Raw genomic sequence first — 12,500 nt, forward strand, 5'->3', positions numbered from 1 at the left:
ACGGCAGCTCCATTCACGTTCAAGCTACAGATCACATGACTCAATGACACAGAGGTCAGGTGAAAGCAGAAACATCTTTAATGCAGAAACATCTTCATGTCACTCTTCCTCCTCTTCCTCTCCTTCCTCTTCTTCTTCTTCTCCTTCCTCCTCTTCCTCCTCTTCCTCTCCTTCCTCTTCCTCCTCTTCCTCTCCTTCTTCTCCTTCCTCTTCTTCTTCTTCTTCTTCTTCTTCTTCTTCTTCTTCTTCTTCTTCTTCTTCTTCTTCTTCTCTACTTTGGACTTCCGGTTTCATGTGATCACAGTTTTAGGTTCCACCCCGTCGAGGTTGTCAGAGTCTGTCACATTCGAACTCGGGGTCGGCCTCAGAGGGGCGCGGCATGTTGATGTAGAACACTTCCTTGTTGATGGGCGGCGGCGTACGGGGTGGGCTTCCCCTCCCAGGGTCCGGGCAGGGCGCCGGGTGAGGCAGGTTCCCGGGCGAGTACTTCTTCTCCGTCCGGTTCACTTTGAGGCGGCCGTGGGCGTCGGGCTTGGGCTTGAAGCGCTTCAGCCGGACGGTATCTTTGGCATTCCGGGTGCAGGGCAGCAGGATGGCCACATCTTTGCGGAACTTTGAGCTGAGTCCGAAGTAGATGAGGGGGTTATAGAAGCTAGCGGATTTGGCGAACAGGCGTGTGAAGATGCTGGTGAGGTTGGGCACGTGGAAGCCACAGGCCGACCACATGGACACCACAGCGTACGGAGACCACGCCAGGATGAAGGCCGTACAGATCACGATGGAAACCTGCAAGAACCAATGAGAAGCATCAATCCAGAGAACACCGTCCTGATCCTGACTCTGCGTCCTCCACTAACTGGATTTACTCCTAATTAATCTTATCGTCATGGAGGGATTACCGATTACTGCCCACTGAGAGACACAAACCGACCACTAAAGGTCCCTAGTGGGGGGTAGCACAGAACTTTGGGACTCACAGAGCTGAACATTTCTGATTGGTCAGCGGGTTTATTAGCTTACACTTGGTGGGTCTTTAATCAGGGGAAACACATAACTCTGAAGGACTAAAGGTTTGAGTTAAATAAACAAAAGTAAGCGTTAGTTGTCGGGACATGGCAGCGCCTCCCGCAGACTCACGATGGTGACGTCTCTCTCGATCTTCCTCTGGCGGTCAGTCAGGTCTCCCTCCGCCGACAGTGCGTTGCCTCTCTTCACCGTGTTGATGATGGACACGTAGCAGAAGAGCATGATGAGCACCGGCAGGAAGAAGCTGAAGATGAAGATGGAGATGATGTATGACCTGTAGGCGCTCGAGTAGTTCGCTTTAGCCCAGTCGATCTCACAGGTCCCATACCCGCGATCTGCGGGGGGGGCAGAGAGGGGTCAGAGGTCAGGGGTCAGGCCAGCTGAGTGGATAACAGTTACAGTGTATATGTGTAGGGCTTTTATTGTGAAAGGTAAGAAGGAGTAATGTTGCTGTTTTATAATCCTCATCATTACTGTAGTGCACGTTCACACGTTGAAACCTCTGTTCACGCTCTGTGGGAAAGTATTCTCCACAAAAACAGTTTGACAAAATATATTGAGGTGAGAATTAAAAAACAAAATGCTGCCTTTGTAGCTCCCCCAGCCGAGCAGCGGGGCCGCGGCCCAGAATGCAGCTGTGATCCAGATGAACAGCAGACAGACGGACACGCTGGAGCTGCTGATGTGCCGAGCTGAAACACAACACACACTCTTTATAGAGACTGTAATATAAAAACTATAAAGTCCTGCAGGACAGCAGCTTTCACACAATTACATTACATGCATTCAGCAGACTCTGATCCAGACTCTCAGTGACTCACTACAGGGTCTCCTGGAGCAGCTCAGGTGAAGGTGCTCAGGGGCTCAATGGTGTTGAACTCACAACCTTCTGGTGTCCTCATCTCGTCCACTAGCTCTCAACATTAACTTCTACTAACACTAGTAGAGCCAACAGTGGTTTTCATCACGGATTAATCTGCACATTATTTTATACGTTAATCATTTGGTGTATAAAATGTCTCAGCTCCTCAGAGTCCTGATGTCTTTAACTGTCCAAAGATATTCGCTTTAATATAAAACAGATAAAAGGCTGAAGGAACGATTATTATTATATGATATATATATATATATCATATAATAATAATCGTTCGTCTAAAGCTGGAGATTATTTTCTGGTTCTGGTTCTGGTTCAGCGGTCCTCTCTCTGTTTGTACTTCAGTATATCTGATGATGGGTCAGTAAAGGTTTACCTCTGTGGGGGTGACAGCCTTTAATATAGCGAGTGATGCTGATCACAGTCAGCGTGTTGATGCTGCTCAGACCGAACAGCAGCGTGAAGAAACCGTCCACCTGCAGGAGACAGAGCAGAGTGAGGCGGACTGAGACACGCGCACCGGAGCGTCCCCGCTTGTCGTACCTGGCAGGTCCAGATGGAGGAGATGAGGTAGTCCCTGTCCTGGAAGACGTTGAAGATCTCGATGATGCCTCTGGAGTATCCGAACACGGAGATGCTGGCGTCGGAGACGGCGAGGTTAAAGGTCAGGTAGTCTGTGGGCTGCAGGGCGGCTCTCTGTCTGCACAGGACGAAGAGGACGATGCTGTTTCCAAACCAGGACAACCAACCTGAACACACACACACACACACACACACACACACACACACACACACACACACACACACACACACACACACACAATGAAGCAGCGTCTGTTTTAGGGCGGGGCTATCTGTGATTGACAGCTCGTGTTTCATCACAAGATGTTGTCGTCACGGTGACGTCTTACATCCAGTCTGTGGATGTTTCTGACTGGTGTCTTCAGCATGTTGTTTTTGTGTCTGTGATTGACTCACCCAGCAGCAGCAGGTAGACTCCGATGATGGTCTCTCCCTGGTCAGACAGAGGGGGGTCCCGGCCCCCCCCCAGCACTAGGCTGTTGTTCCTCCAGGGGGGGGGCCCTCCGGCAGCAAAGCTGAGCGACATGTTGCTGCTGTGAGAGTGAGATGCTCTCTGAGCGAAAACAGGAAGTCTGTGTGCTGATAATCTCACCAGGTAAATATAGACACCTGATCCTGTTCAGCGCTGATCAGCAGGTCAGAGGTCAGAGGTTACCTGGGGGAAACAGCAGAGCTCTGATTGGCTGACTGAGCGACGACGTAGTATTGTATTGTTACAGATGAAAATTATAGCAGTATATTACGTTTTAATAAAGTATTTAGTTTACACTCACACTCTCCTTTTTCTCCTCAACAAGTGTTTGTAGTTTTTCAGTCTGTAGTTCTTTGACCATATATGGAGCGTGCATCTTTATTTGGAGGAAAGTAGTTCCCCTACGGGTTCCAATGAACACGTTGACTTTTGGTATCCCTGCGCACAACCTCCCCGAAAGTCCCGTCTCTTCTGTAATATATAATGTTGTAGAAAACATGAATGAAACCATTCTGATAACGTGAGATATTTTAAAGGAGTCTGAATATAGTGCGTGCATTACTGAGAACTATATTCCACAGCGGACGGATATGGGCGAGTGCTGCTAGTCATTTCCTTATGTGGAACGGAGTGTTTCTGGGGGCCGGGTCACCTGATTACTGTACAAAAACACAACTTTTAAACTTTATTCACTGATTCTGGTGAAAATAGATCACATTTTATGCAGAAAATATTTCCGCTATTTGCTCCGATGTTCTCTGTTCGCTCGGCTGACCTCTCGGTGATTTACGGAGTTCGATGACAAGATTCTATCATTACTTGTTGCTAAAGTAACCGCTATCTGATGCTAACTGTTAGCTGGCGTTAGCTCAGTGCAGCTAGCGGTTCTATTAGCTGACTCTGCCCGGACTGGGAGCTCAGTGCACCGGGGGAGTGTTGGTGTTTACACCCGCCAGGAGGAGGCGGTTTTCAGGCCCGGGGCGGGGAACCAGCAGGGAATGCTGGCGGCGAGTAGCGCTGCAATGGGCACCAGAACCGGAGCCGGGGGGGCGGGAAACGGTACCGGGTTAAGCAGCCTCCCTGTGAACACGGCCGGACCGGGACCGGACACAGCCTCCGGGACCGACGGAGGCCGGTTTTCAGAGCGGGATTACAGCACCGAGGTGATCGACAGTGGCTCCGACCAGGACTCGGACTCCGGCGATGACGAAGGCGCGGCGGGTTCAGGCGGGGACAGGAGAGGCGTGAAGCGGGAGAGGAGCGAGAGGGAGGTCGGCCATCAGTCAGCGCCCACCTCCGGAGGCCTGAGCGGGGGTTACGGCGGGGTCAGCCCCGGGGTGCCGGGAGCCAAACCCGGCAAGAAAACCAGAGGAAGAGTTAAGATCAAGATGGAGTTCATAGACAACAAGCTGAGGAGATACACAACTTTCAGCAAGAGGAAGACCGGCATCATGAAGAAGGTGAGTTCATTACTAAAGGGATTTTACTTTAGATATCGACTACACTGAACTAACAGCTTTACTTATACAGAAAACACGAAGAGTTGTGTTATAAATAACCCTTCAATAATTACAAATCTGCTCCTTCCTGCAGATATTTGAATAATAATAGATTCCTTCCTGCAGATATTTTAATAATAATAAATTCCTTCCTGCAGATATTTTAATAATAATAGATTCCTTCCTACAGATATTTTAATAATAATAGATTCCTTCCTGCAGGCCTATGAGCTGTCCACACTGACCGGGACTCAGGTGTTGCTGCTGGTTGCCAGCGAGACGGGTCACGTGTACACGTTCGCCACCAGGAAGCTGCAGCCGATGATCACCTCGGAGACGGGGAAGGCTCTGATCCAGACTTGCCTCAACTCTCCGGACTCCCCGCCTCGCTCAGACCCCTCCTCCGACCAGAGGATGAGCGCCACGGGCTTCGAGGAGACCGACCTCACCTACCAGGTGTCTGAGGCTGACGGCTGTTCGGAGCTCGCCAAGGTTAGGGTTACGGTATATAGAGTATAAATATAGTCATAGGAGAGCCATATAAATAATAAATATGTAAAAGAATAATAAAATAACTGTGTGCAAGTAAAATAATAAATAACAAATAAATCAAATAATGTATAAACAAATAAAACAATGTGGAGATATAGAGAGGTATAAATACAATAATAAATATATATGGAAACATAAAGACGAATAACAGGATATAAAATGATAACTAAAAGATTATAGAAATATGTATTTATTTATGTACTACATAGCTATATCTTTTATTTGATTTTAAGTTTATTTGATTTAGCTTTTTTCCTATTGCTGTCATGCTTATAATTATTATTTTATATTTTGTTATTTGTCTTTATATTTCCACATTTTGTATTTACTCAATTATTCTTTAATTTAATTCTCTTTATTTTTTCTTTGCTTTTTTTGTGGCCCTGTCGCTTGTGTAGGATGTGATCAAACCAGCTTTCAGTGTGCCCGCCTCTTCGGCGGCCCTGCAGGTGCTGAGCGGCGCCCCCTCCTGGCAGCCGTCCTCCTCCACCAATGGGACGGTGCTGAAGACGTCGGCCGGCGTAGTGCTTCCTGCAGGCTTCACCTTGATGTCAGGTAGGAGATACTGAGCCTCCGTATCAGGGACACGGGCCTCGCTCCCCCCCGGCACACACACACACACACACACCATCCCCCTCAGTCAGCTGCAGCCTCTGGGACTCCCCGGCACGCGTAACACTCCCTCCACACAGTCAACCACGCTGCTCCGCCTCCCCACCACCGTGTCACTTTCAGGTCAGCTGTGTGTGTGTGTGTGTGTGTGTGTGTGTGTGTGTGTGTGTGTGTGTGTGTGTGTGTGTGTGTTACCCTGACCCTGCTGTCAGTTCTGATGTCTATAGATTTGTATGGACCCAGCAGAGCGCTGCCCCCCCTGTGGCCAGGTGTCACACTTACACCTTTTATATCAAATAAACCCTAACATTAGGATGCTTATGTTGCTGTTTTGTCTTAAACAATGTAAAATTCATGAAGAGCCTGTATGTGTAATATTTATACATTAACACGGATAATGATGCTCACCTGTGTGTTCATCAGGAGGCGGAGTCACGCAGCAGCTACAGGCCATCCAGGTTCAGGCCAGCAGCCAGCACACCTCCACCAATCAGAGCAGCTCAGACATCCACAGCCCAGCCTCCTCCACAGGTGAGGTCATAGCCCAGCCTCCTTCACAGGTGAGGTCGTAGTCCCACCTCCTGTAGCTCCGCCTCCTCCACAGGTGAGGTTGTAGCCCTGCCTCCACAACAGGTGAGGTCATAGCCCCGCCTCCTGTAGCCCTGCCTCATCCACAGGTGAGGTCGTAGTCCCACCTCCTGTAGCTCCGCCTCCTCCACAGGTGAGGTTGTAGGCCTGCCTCCACAACAGGTGATGTCATAGCCCCGCCTCCTGTAGCCCAGCCTCATCCACAGGTGAGGTCGTAGCCCCGCCTCCTGTAGCCCCGCCTCCTTCACAGGTGAGGTCGTAGTCCCACCTCCTGTAGCTCCGCCTCCTCCACAGATGAGGTCGTAGCCCCACCTCCTGTAGCCCCGCCTCCTTCACAGGTGAGGTCATAGCATTCGGCCAAACCTGGCTCCTCAGAGTTGGGAGGAGTAACCCAGCCTGGGACGCCTCGAGGTTGGAGGAGGAGCTGGAGAACCTTGCTGGAGAGGGATGACAGAGGAAGCTGATAACATGAAGCTCTGGTGATTCCCGGAGGTCTTTTAACCCTCTGCTGCTCTTTCTCTCTGCAGCCAGCCTTCCTGCCTCCATCATGTCCTCCTCCTCGTCCTCCTCCTCAGTTGCAGGTCACATGATGTACCCTGGCGGTCACACGGTGATGTACGCAGCACCGACGTCATCACTAGACGGCGGCCTCACCGTCCTCAGCGCCTTCCCCCCGACAGGCCACGCCCAGTCCCACGACCCTGGTATCTGGAGTTATTACTTTTATTATTTTATATGTCTGGGTTCTGCTTCTATGGTTATTTGTATTGAATATCTCAGTTACTATCATTGTTATATGTTTGTTTCTGCATCTTCAGGCTCTCTCCCGCAGGTTTTCCTCACCTCGCTCCCTCCGGTCGCAGCTCAGATCCCCGTCTCTGCATTCCAGCTGCACCCGGTACGACCTCCCTGAGTCCTGACACGACTTCTGACACCGACACTAGCTCTGAACTAGCGCTGACACTGAAGTTCTGCAGTCACTCGTGTTGTTTGTGTTTCAGATGGTCATCAGTCAGCAGAGCAGCAGCAACCTGACGGAGCTGCAAGTCGTCAGTTTGGACGTCCACCAATCAAAAGACGACTGACTGTCACATATGTCTTTGTTTGTCCTCATCATGTAAACAACAACAAAACTGCAGCAGCTGATCATCAGAAGCTTCACACAGGAAACACCAGAATGTTTAAAGAATGTTTTGAGCATGGATTTGTAAAGTTTTACTTTATAATTTAAAGTACAAAAAGGGCCAAAAACAATTCACCCAAAAACCCAGATCATGTTTACTTCCTGCTGTGAAGTTCACTGATTCAGCAGGTTCAACACACGCTCGCTTCTGTTGGTGCGTTTAAGGACAGTCGGTCATCTGAACACTGACGGCCGGTTGCTGAACAGTGTGAGGAGATTCTGCTCCTTCGGACCTGAAGAACTTCGTCAGACTCTGAACAGACGTGACGATTTATTTTGAGAAGTTTACTCTTTTTTAGACCTTTTGACCATTAAAGTCACAAAGTGAAGCATGTTCAGTTTTCTGACCTCTTCATGTGTTCATTATTCATGTACATATATTTCTATACAGCAGCAGGTTGTTTCCTCTGAATGGAGCAGAAGAAATAGATCAATAATCAGAAAATAAAAAGACTTTTGGACAGAAGATGTGTCTGAAGTTCAGCCACCAGGAAGCGCAAAGCTGGACAACCAACCAAGTAACTGCCCTGGGGCCCCGGACCCTCAGGGGTCACACCTCACAGTTTAAAACTGGTGAGGAGCTCTAAAATAAACACTTTATAAACTGAGTTTGGTGAGGACTTTAAGGTGGCCCCTGTAGTCTTATACACACATATTTCAGATGATATTGAATTGAATTGAATACATGAACGTGGAGACGGTGGAAGAGGCTCTCTGTACTTTAGCTTCAGTGGAAGTGTCGGGTCTTTAAATGTGACAGGAAGAGTTCAACATGCGATCCAGTTTGTCTCCAGTGTGAACTAAACACTAATAATCTTATTGTACAGTAACAATAAGTTTCTCTGGTTTAGTGAGCACAGGAAGAAAAGATACCAAAAGCTTTATTTCTACAGCACGTAATGTTTTAATAATATATCAAATTACAAAGCATGAGAAGACTTTGAGCAGAAAATATAGGAAATACAATTCCAGATTAAACTGTTTTAATTATTGTTGGTAATTTACAGCAATTCATCCTCTAAATCTGTTACAGAATAATTTTTATGTCACGTACCGTGTCGGGTCAGAAGTGGAACAAATATTCAGATGTTGTACTTTAGTAAAAGTACCAAAAGAAAAAGTATTAATTCTGCAAAATAATATACATTATATATTCATCTTATTATCACTCTTTCATTTAATTTTTTAATACTAACAAAAACAAACAAAACGATAAAGACGTTAACAGCCCAAGCAAGTGTGAAAACAACAATTGTGAATTTTCAATTTTAAAATAATATCGTTTGTGTGTGTGTGTGTGTGTGTATATATGTATATATATATATATATATATATATATATAGTATGTAAAGGTTTGTGTTCTCTATCTGAATCACATGAACAGCTCTGAGCCTTGTGGTCGAGGCCGCCTGGTTCCATCTGACCTGGAGGGGGCGGTAGAGCTCTAGAGCGGCAGAAGGCTGCTGTAAAACCCGAAGAAGAAGAAGAACAAGGCAAGACGTCATTGGCGCGACACGCTAGGCGGTCTTTCTTTCCCCGTGTTAGCAGTTAGCAGCGCAGCGGTGAACGTCCGACATATTTTACCGGATTCTCGGTGATTTTAGTGGAATAAAGAGTCAGAGAAAGATGGCTGCTGCCGGGACGCAAGGCAGGAAGAGGATCATGAGGGAGGAGGACATGACCAAGGTGGAGTTCGAGACCAGCGAGGAGGTGGACGTCACCCCCACCTTCGACACCATGGGCCTCCGGGAGGACCTGCTCCGCGGCATCTACGCTTACGGTAGGCCGGGGATCCAGCGCGGCTTCCGGGGGAGAGTTAGCCGGATGCTAAAGCTGCCTGTTCATCTGCGCGATGTTTTTAAAGAGGATAATCAAATAAATAGGTTAAACTGGATTTACTCAGTTTGAATGAGGTTTAATATGTTGAATTTTCTTCAAACGGGTTTTGCTGATGTAGTTATTAAACTGTTCACTTCGGTTAGCATTAGCTGTTCCCACTAACGGCTCTGCGTGTAGTAAACACAGCCGAAGGCCTCATCGCTTATAATGTGGAGATACATTCACTGTATTGAATACATTCATTGAATACAGTGAATTTATCTCCACATTATAAACACCAGAGTCCAGTCACTGTATTGTGACTGGACTCTGGTGTTTATAATGGGGAGATAACAAATCTTTAGGGTAAAACTCATTAAATAGACATAAATCTGAAAGGAGTTTGGTTCTGACGTACTGCTGTGACCCGAGATGTTTAACTGATCTAATATATTATAAAATAAATATTTATTGTATACCACCTCTACAGAACATTTCCTAGTGGAAAGTTTTATATATTAATATTGTCATCAGAAACGCAGAGCCGACCTGTTTGCAGTCCAGCTGTTAGCAAAAGTTTGTTTTGTCTTTCAGGTTTTGAGAAGCCATCAGCGATCCAGCAGAGAGCCATCAAACAGATCATCAAAGGCCGAGACGTCATCGCCCAGTAAGTGTGTGCGTGTGTAAATTGAAAAGCGCTGCATTTAAACACCACACGTGTGTGGGCCTAATGACGAAATTAATTATCTTTATTGACATTGCGGTGAAGTGTCAATAAATAGATGTAAAATAAATGTTTTATTACAAACGCAGTGATCAGCGAGGAATCTGCTGATTTTGAATATTAATATTTACAGACTAAGAAGCCGAATTCTCCTTTACAATAATTCACTACATGCTTACAGGAAAATATTAAAAGGTTCAATAAATCAGATCAGTGTCCTCTAACAGCTGTTTTGTGGTGCATTCAGGTCCCAGTCTGGAACAGGAAAGACGGCCACCTTCTGCGTGTCGGTGCTGCAGTGTCTCGACATCCAGGTCAGTGCTCGGATAAACTGCAGCCGCACGTTTAACAGAAGTGTGTGACGTGTTCAACTTAATGTAGGTTTGATGTGTTCGCTGTCTGCAGGTGAGGGAGACGCAGGCGCTGATCCTCGCTCCCACCAGAGAGCTGGCTGGGCAGATTCAGAAGGTAGCCCCGCCCACACCGCCTCACCCAGATGATCATCTGTGAGCTGCTCTGAGTGTCCTGGTCTCTGATTGGCTCTGTCTGTTTCAGGTGCTGCTGGCTCTGGGAGACTACATGAACGTGCAGTGTCATGCCTGCATCGGCGGGACCAACGTAGGCGAGGACATCCGGAAGCTAGACTACGGTCAGCACGTTGTGTCGGGGACGCCGGGACGAGTGTTTGGTGAGTCCACACACAGCTGTGTGTATAATATAAATATATATATATATATATATATATATGTGTGTGTGTGTGTGTGTGTGAGAGTGAGAGTCGAATGTCCTCGTTAGTATTTCTTTTCAAGAGTTTGTTGTGTTTCTGCAGATATGATTCGGCGAAGGAGTCTGAGGACAAGAGCCATCAAGATGCTGGTTCTAGACGAAGCTGACGAGATGCTCAACAAAGGTGAGCATGTGCAGAAACCACGTGACCTCTGGGGTCAGGTGTTTGTAAACCTGGAATACTGCATGTAGTTGTTGTTGAGCGGGGAGGGGTGAAGCTGAAGCTGAACACCTGTTGTTGTTGTTGTTGTTGTTGTGTTCAGGCTTTAAGGAGCAGATATACGATGTGTACCGCTACCTGCCTCCAGCCACGCAGGTGGTGCTGATCAGCGCCACGCTGCCGCACGAGATCCTGGAAATGACCAACAAGTTCATGACCGACCCGATCCGCATCCTGGTCAAACGGTGAGGAGGCGTTCAGGGACCCTTAGAAAAGAAAGATATAAATAGTGAGTCAGTCCAGCTTCAGATGAAGATGCTGCACTGACTCACTATTTATATCTTCAGAGGCTCAAGCAACAAGGGTTATAAACTGCCTCTCTCTGCCCCCCCCCCCCTCTCTCTCTCTCTCTGCCCCCCCCCCCCTCTCTCTCTCTCTGCCCCCCCCCCCCCTCTCTCTCTCTCTCTCTCTCTCTCTCTCTCTCTGCCCCCCCACAGTGATGAGTTGACACTGGAGGGGATAAAGCAGTTCTTCGTGGCGGTGGAGAGGGAGGAGTGGAAGTTCGACACTCTGTGTGATCTGTACGACACACTGACCATCACACAGGCGGTCATCTTCTGCAACACCAAGAGGAAGGTCTGCTCCACTCTCTCTAACACACACACACACCTGTCAGTGATAGATAAACAGGTACACTCGGCCTGCAGCAGCAAAGGCTTCTGTGTTGAGTGTCAAAGCTGAGTGTTCGTGTGTGTTTCAGGTGGACTGGCTGACAGAGAAGATGCGAGAGGCGAACTTCACGGTGTCGTCGATGCACGGCGACATGCCTCAGAAGGAGAGGGAGTCCATCATGAAGGAGTTCAGATCAGGAGCCAGGTAACGCAGAGCCGAGAACACCTGTTACACCTTCCTGCTCTGATGGGATTTAACGGCATTTTAATCTCTTTTTAGTCGCGTGCTGATCTCCACCGACGTTTGGGCTCGAGGGTTAGACGTTCCTCAAGTGTCTCTGATCATCAACTACGACCTTCCCAACAACAGAGAGCTCTACATCCACAGGTAACAGACCCCTCCATAGACGTAAACATAACTATAGTTCTATAAGAAAACACATTTGGCCTGGGGCGGGGCATACAGGCACTTAGTCTGGGGGCGGGGGGGTTTCCACTTGGGTGTGTTTTATTTATATAAAATATAAATGACTTGATATTTGAGTAAACTGCTCCTGCCTGTGTTTGTAACATGACCTCTGACCTCCAGGATTGGTCGGTCCGGGCGTTACGGGCGTAAAGGTGTGGCCATCAACTTTGTGAAGAACGACGACATCAGGATCCTGCGCGACATCGAGCAGTACTACTCCACGCAGATCGACGAGATGCCCATGAACGGTACAATCACCAAATACTTTACATAAGCACTCGTAGACGCGTTATCTTCGCGGCTTGATGTCGTTAACCCTTTAACACCTAAGCCTAAAAAGCCTCACCATTTTCGCCTGGACTTTTTTGCTTATTTTGACTATAAAAAAGGTCAGGAAATGTCCTGTGAGTAAGTGCTTTTGCCCATTATCCAACAATACCTGGAACTTTCCATATCTGGCAGTCATTTACAATTTATTGCATGT

At 47.7% G+C, this 12,500-nt stretch overlaps 3 protein-coding genes across 4 annotated transcripts in view; 2 read left to right on the top strand and 1 right to left on the bottom strand.

The window, feature by feature from the left end:
• Positions 1–6: 6 nt before the first annotated feature.
• opn6a (opsin 6, group member a) lies at positions 7–3,393 on the bottom strand. Its single transcript, XM_029427454.1, has 7 exons — positions 3,256–3,393; positions 2,879–3,137; positions 2,444–2,649; positions 2,277–2,376; positions 1,614–1,718; positions 1,138–1,361; positions 7–786 (listed from the first exon to the last, which is right to left on the bottom strand). The coding sequence occupies exons 2-7, from the start codon at positions 3,006–3,008 to the stop codon at positions 331–333; spliced, it is 1,221 nt and encodes a 406-aa protein (XP_029283314.1). The 5' UTR covers positions 3,009–3,137; positions 3,256–3,393; the 3' UTR covers positions 7–330.
• Positions 3,394–3,916: 523 nt separating this feature from the next.
• LOC115005577 (serum response factor-like) lies at positions 3,917–7,290 on the top strand. 2 transcript variants are annotated; one of them, XM_029427450.1, is made up of 7 exons: positions 3,917–4,414; positions 4,676–4,945; positions 5,404–5,560; positions 6,041–6,148; positions 6,733–6,909; positions 7,024–7,103; positions 7,207–7,290. In XM_029427450.1, the coding sequence occupies exons 1-7, from the start codon at positions 3,953–3,955 to the stop codon at positions 7,288–7,290; spliced, it is 1,338 nt and encodes a 445-aa protein (XP_029283310.1). In that variant the 5' UTR covers positions 3,917–3,952. The 2 variants fall into 2 exon arrangements, with proteins under 2 accessions (XP_029283310.1, XP_029283312.1); XM_029427452.1 differs by lacking the exon at positions 6,041–6,148.
• Positions 7,291–8,881: 1,591 nt separating this feature from the next.
• eif4a3 (eukaryotic translation initiation factor 4A3) overlaps positions 8,882–12,500 on the top strand; it is a 5,114-nt gene continuing 1,495 nt past the window's right edge. The window contains exons 1-11 of the mRNA XM_029427453.1: positions 8,882–9,168; positions 9,801–9,873; positions 10,178–10,244; positions 10,336–10,398; positions 10,486–10,618; positions 10,760–10,840; positions 10,980–11,121; positions 11,374–11,512; positions 11,637–11,752; positions 11,828–11,935; positions 12,137–12,264. Of these exons, the coding sequence (XP_029283313.1) occupies positions 9,015–9,168; positions 9,801–9,873; positions 10,178–10,244; positions 10,336–10,398; positions 10,486–10,618; positions 10,760–10,840; positions 10,980–11,121; positions 11,374–11,512; positions 11,637–11,752; positions 11,828–11,935; positions 12,137–12,264 (1,204 nt within the window). The 5' untranslated portion in view covers positions 8,882–9,014. The remainder of the gene's footprint in view (positions 9,169–9,800; positions 9,874–10,177; positions 10,245–10,335; positions 10,399–10,485; positions 10,619–10,759; positions 10,841–10,979; positions 11,122–11,373; positions 11,513–11,636; positions 11,753–11,827; positions 11,936–12,136; positions 12,265–12,500) is intronic.

This window comes from Cottoperca gobio, unplaced genomic scaffold (assembly GCF_900634415.1).
Source record: "Cottoperca gobio unplaced genomic scaffold, fCotGob3.1 fCotGob3_324arrow_ctg1, whole genome shotgun sequence".
NCBI lineage: Eukaryota > Metazoa > Chordata > Actinopteri > Perciformes > Bovichtidae > Cottoperca > Cottoperca gobio.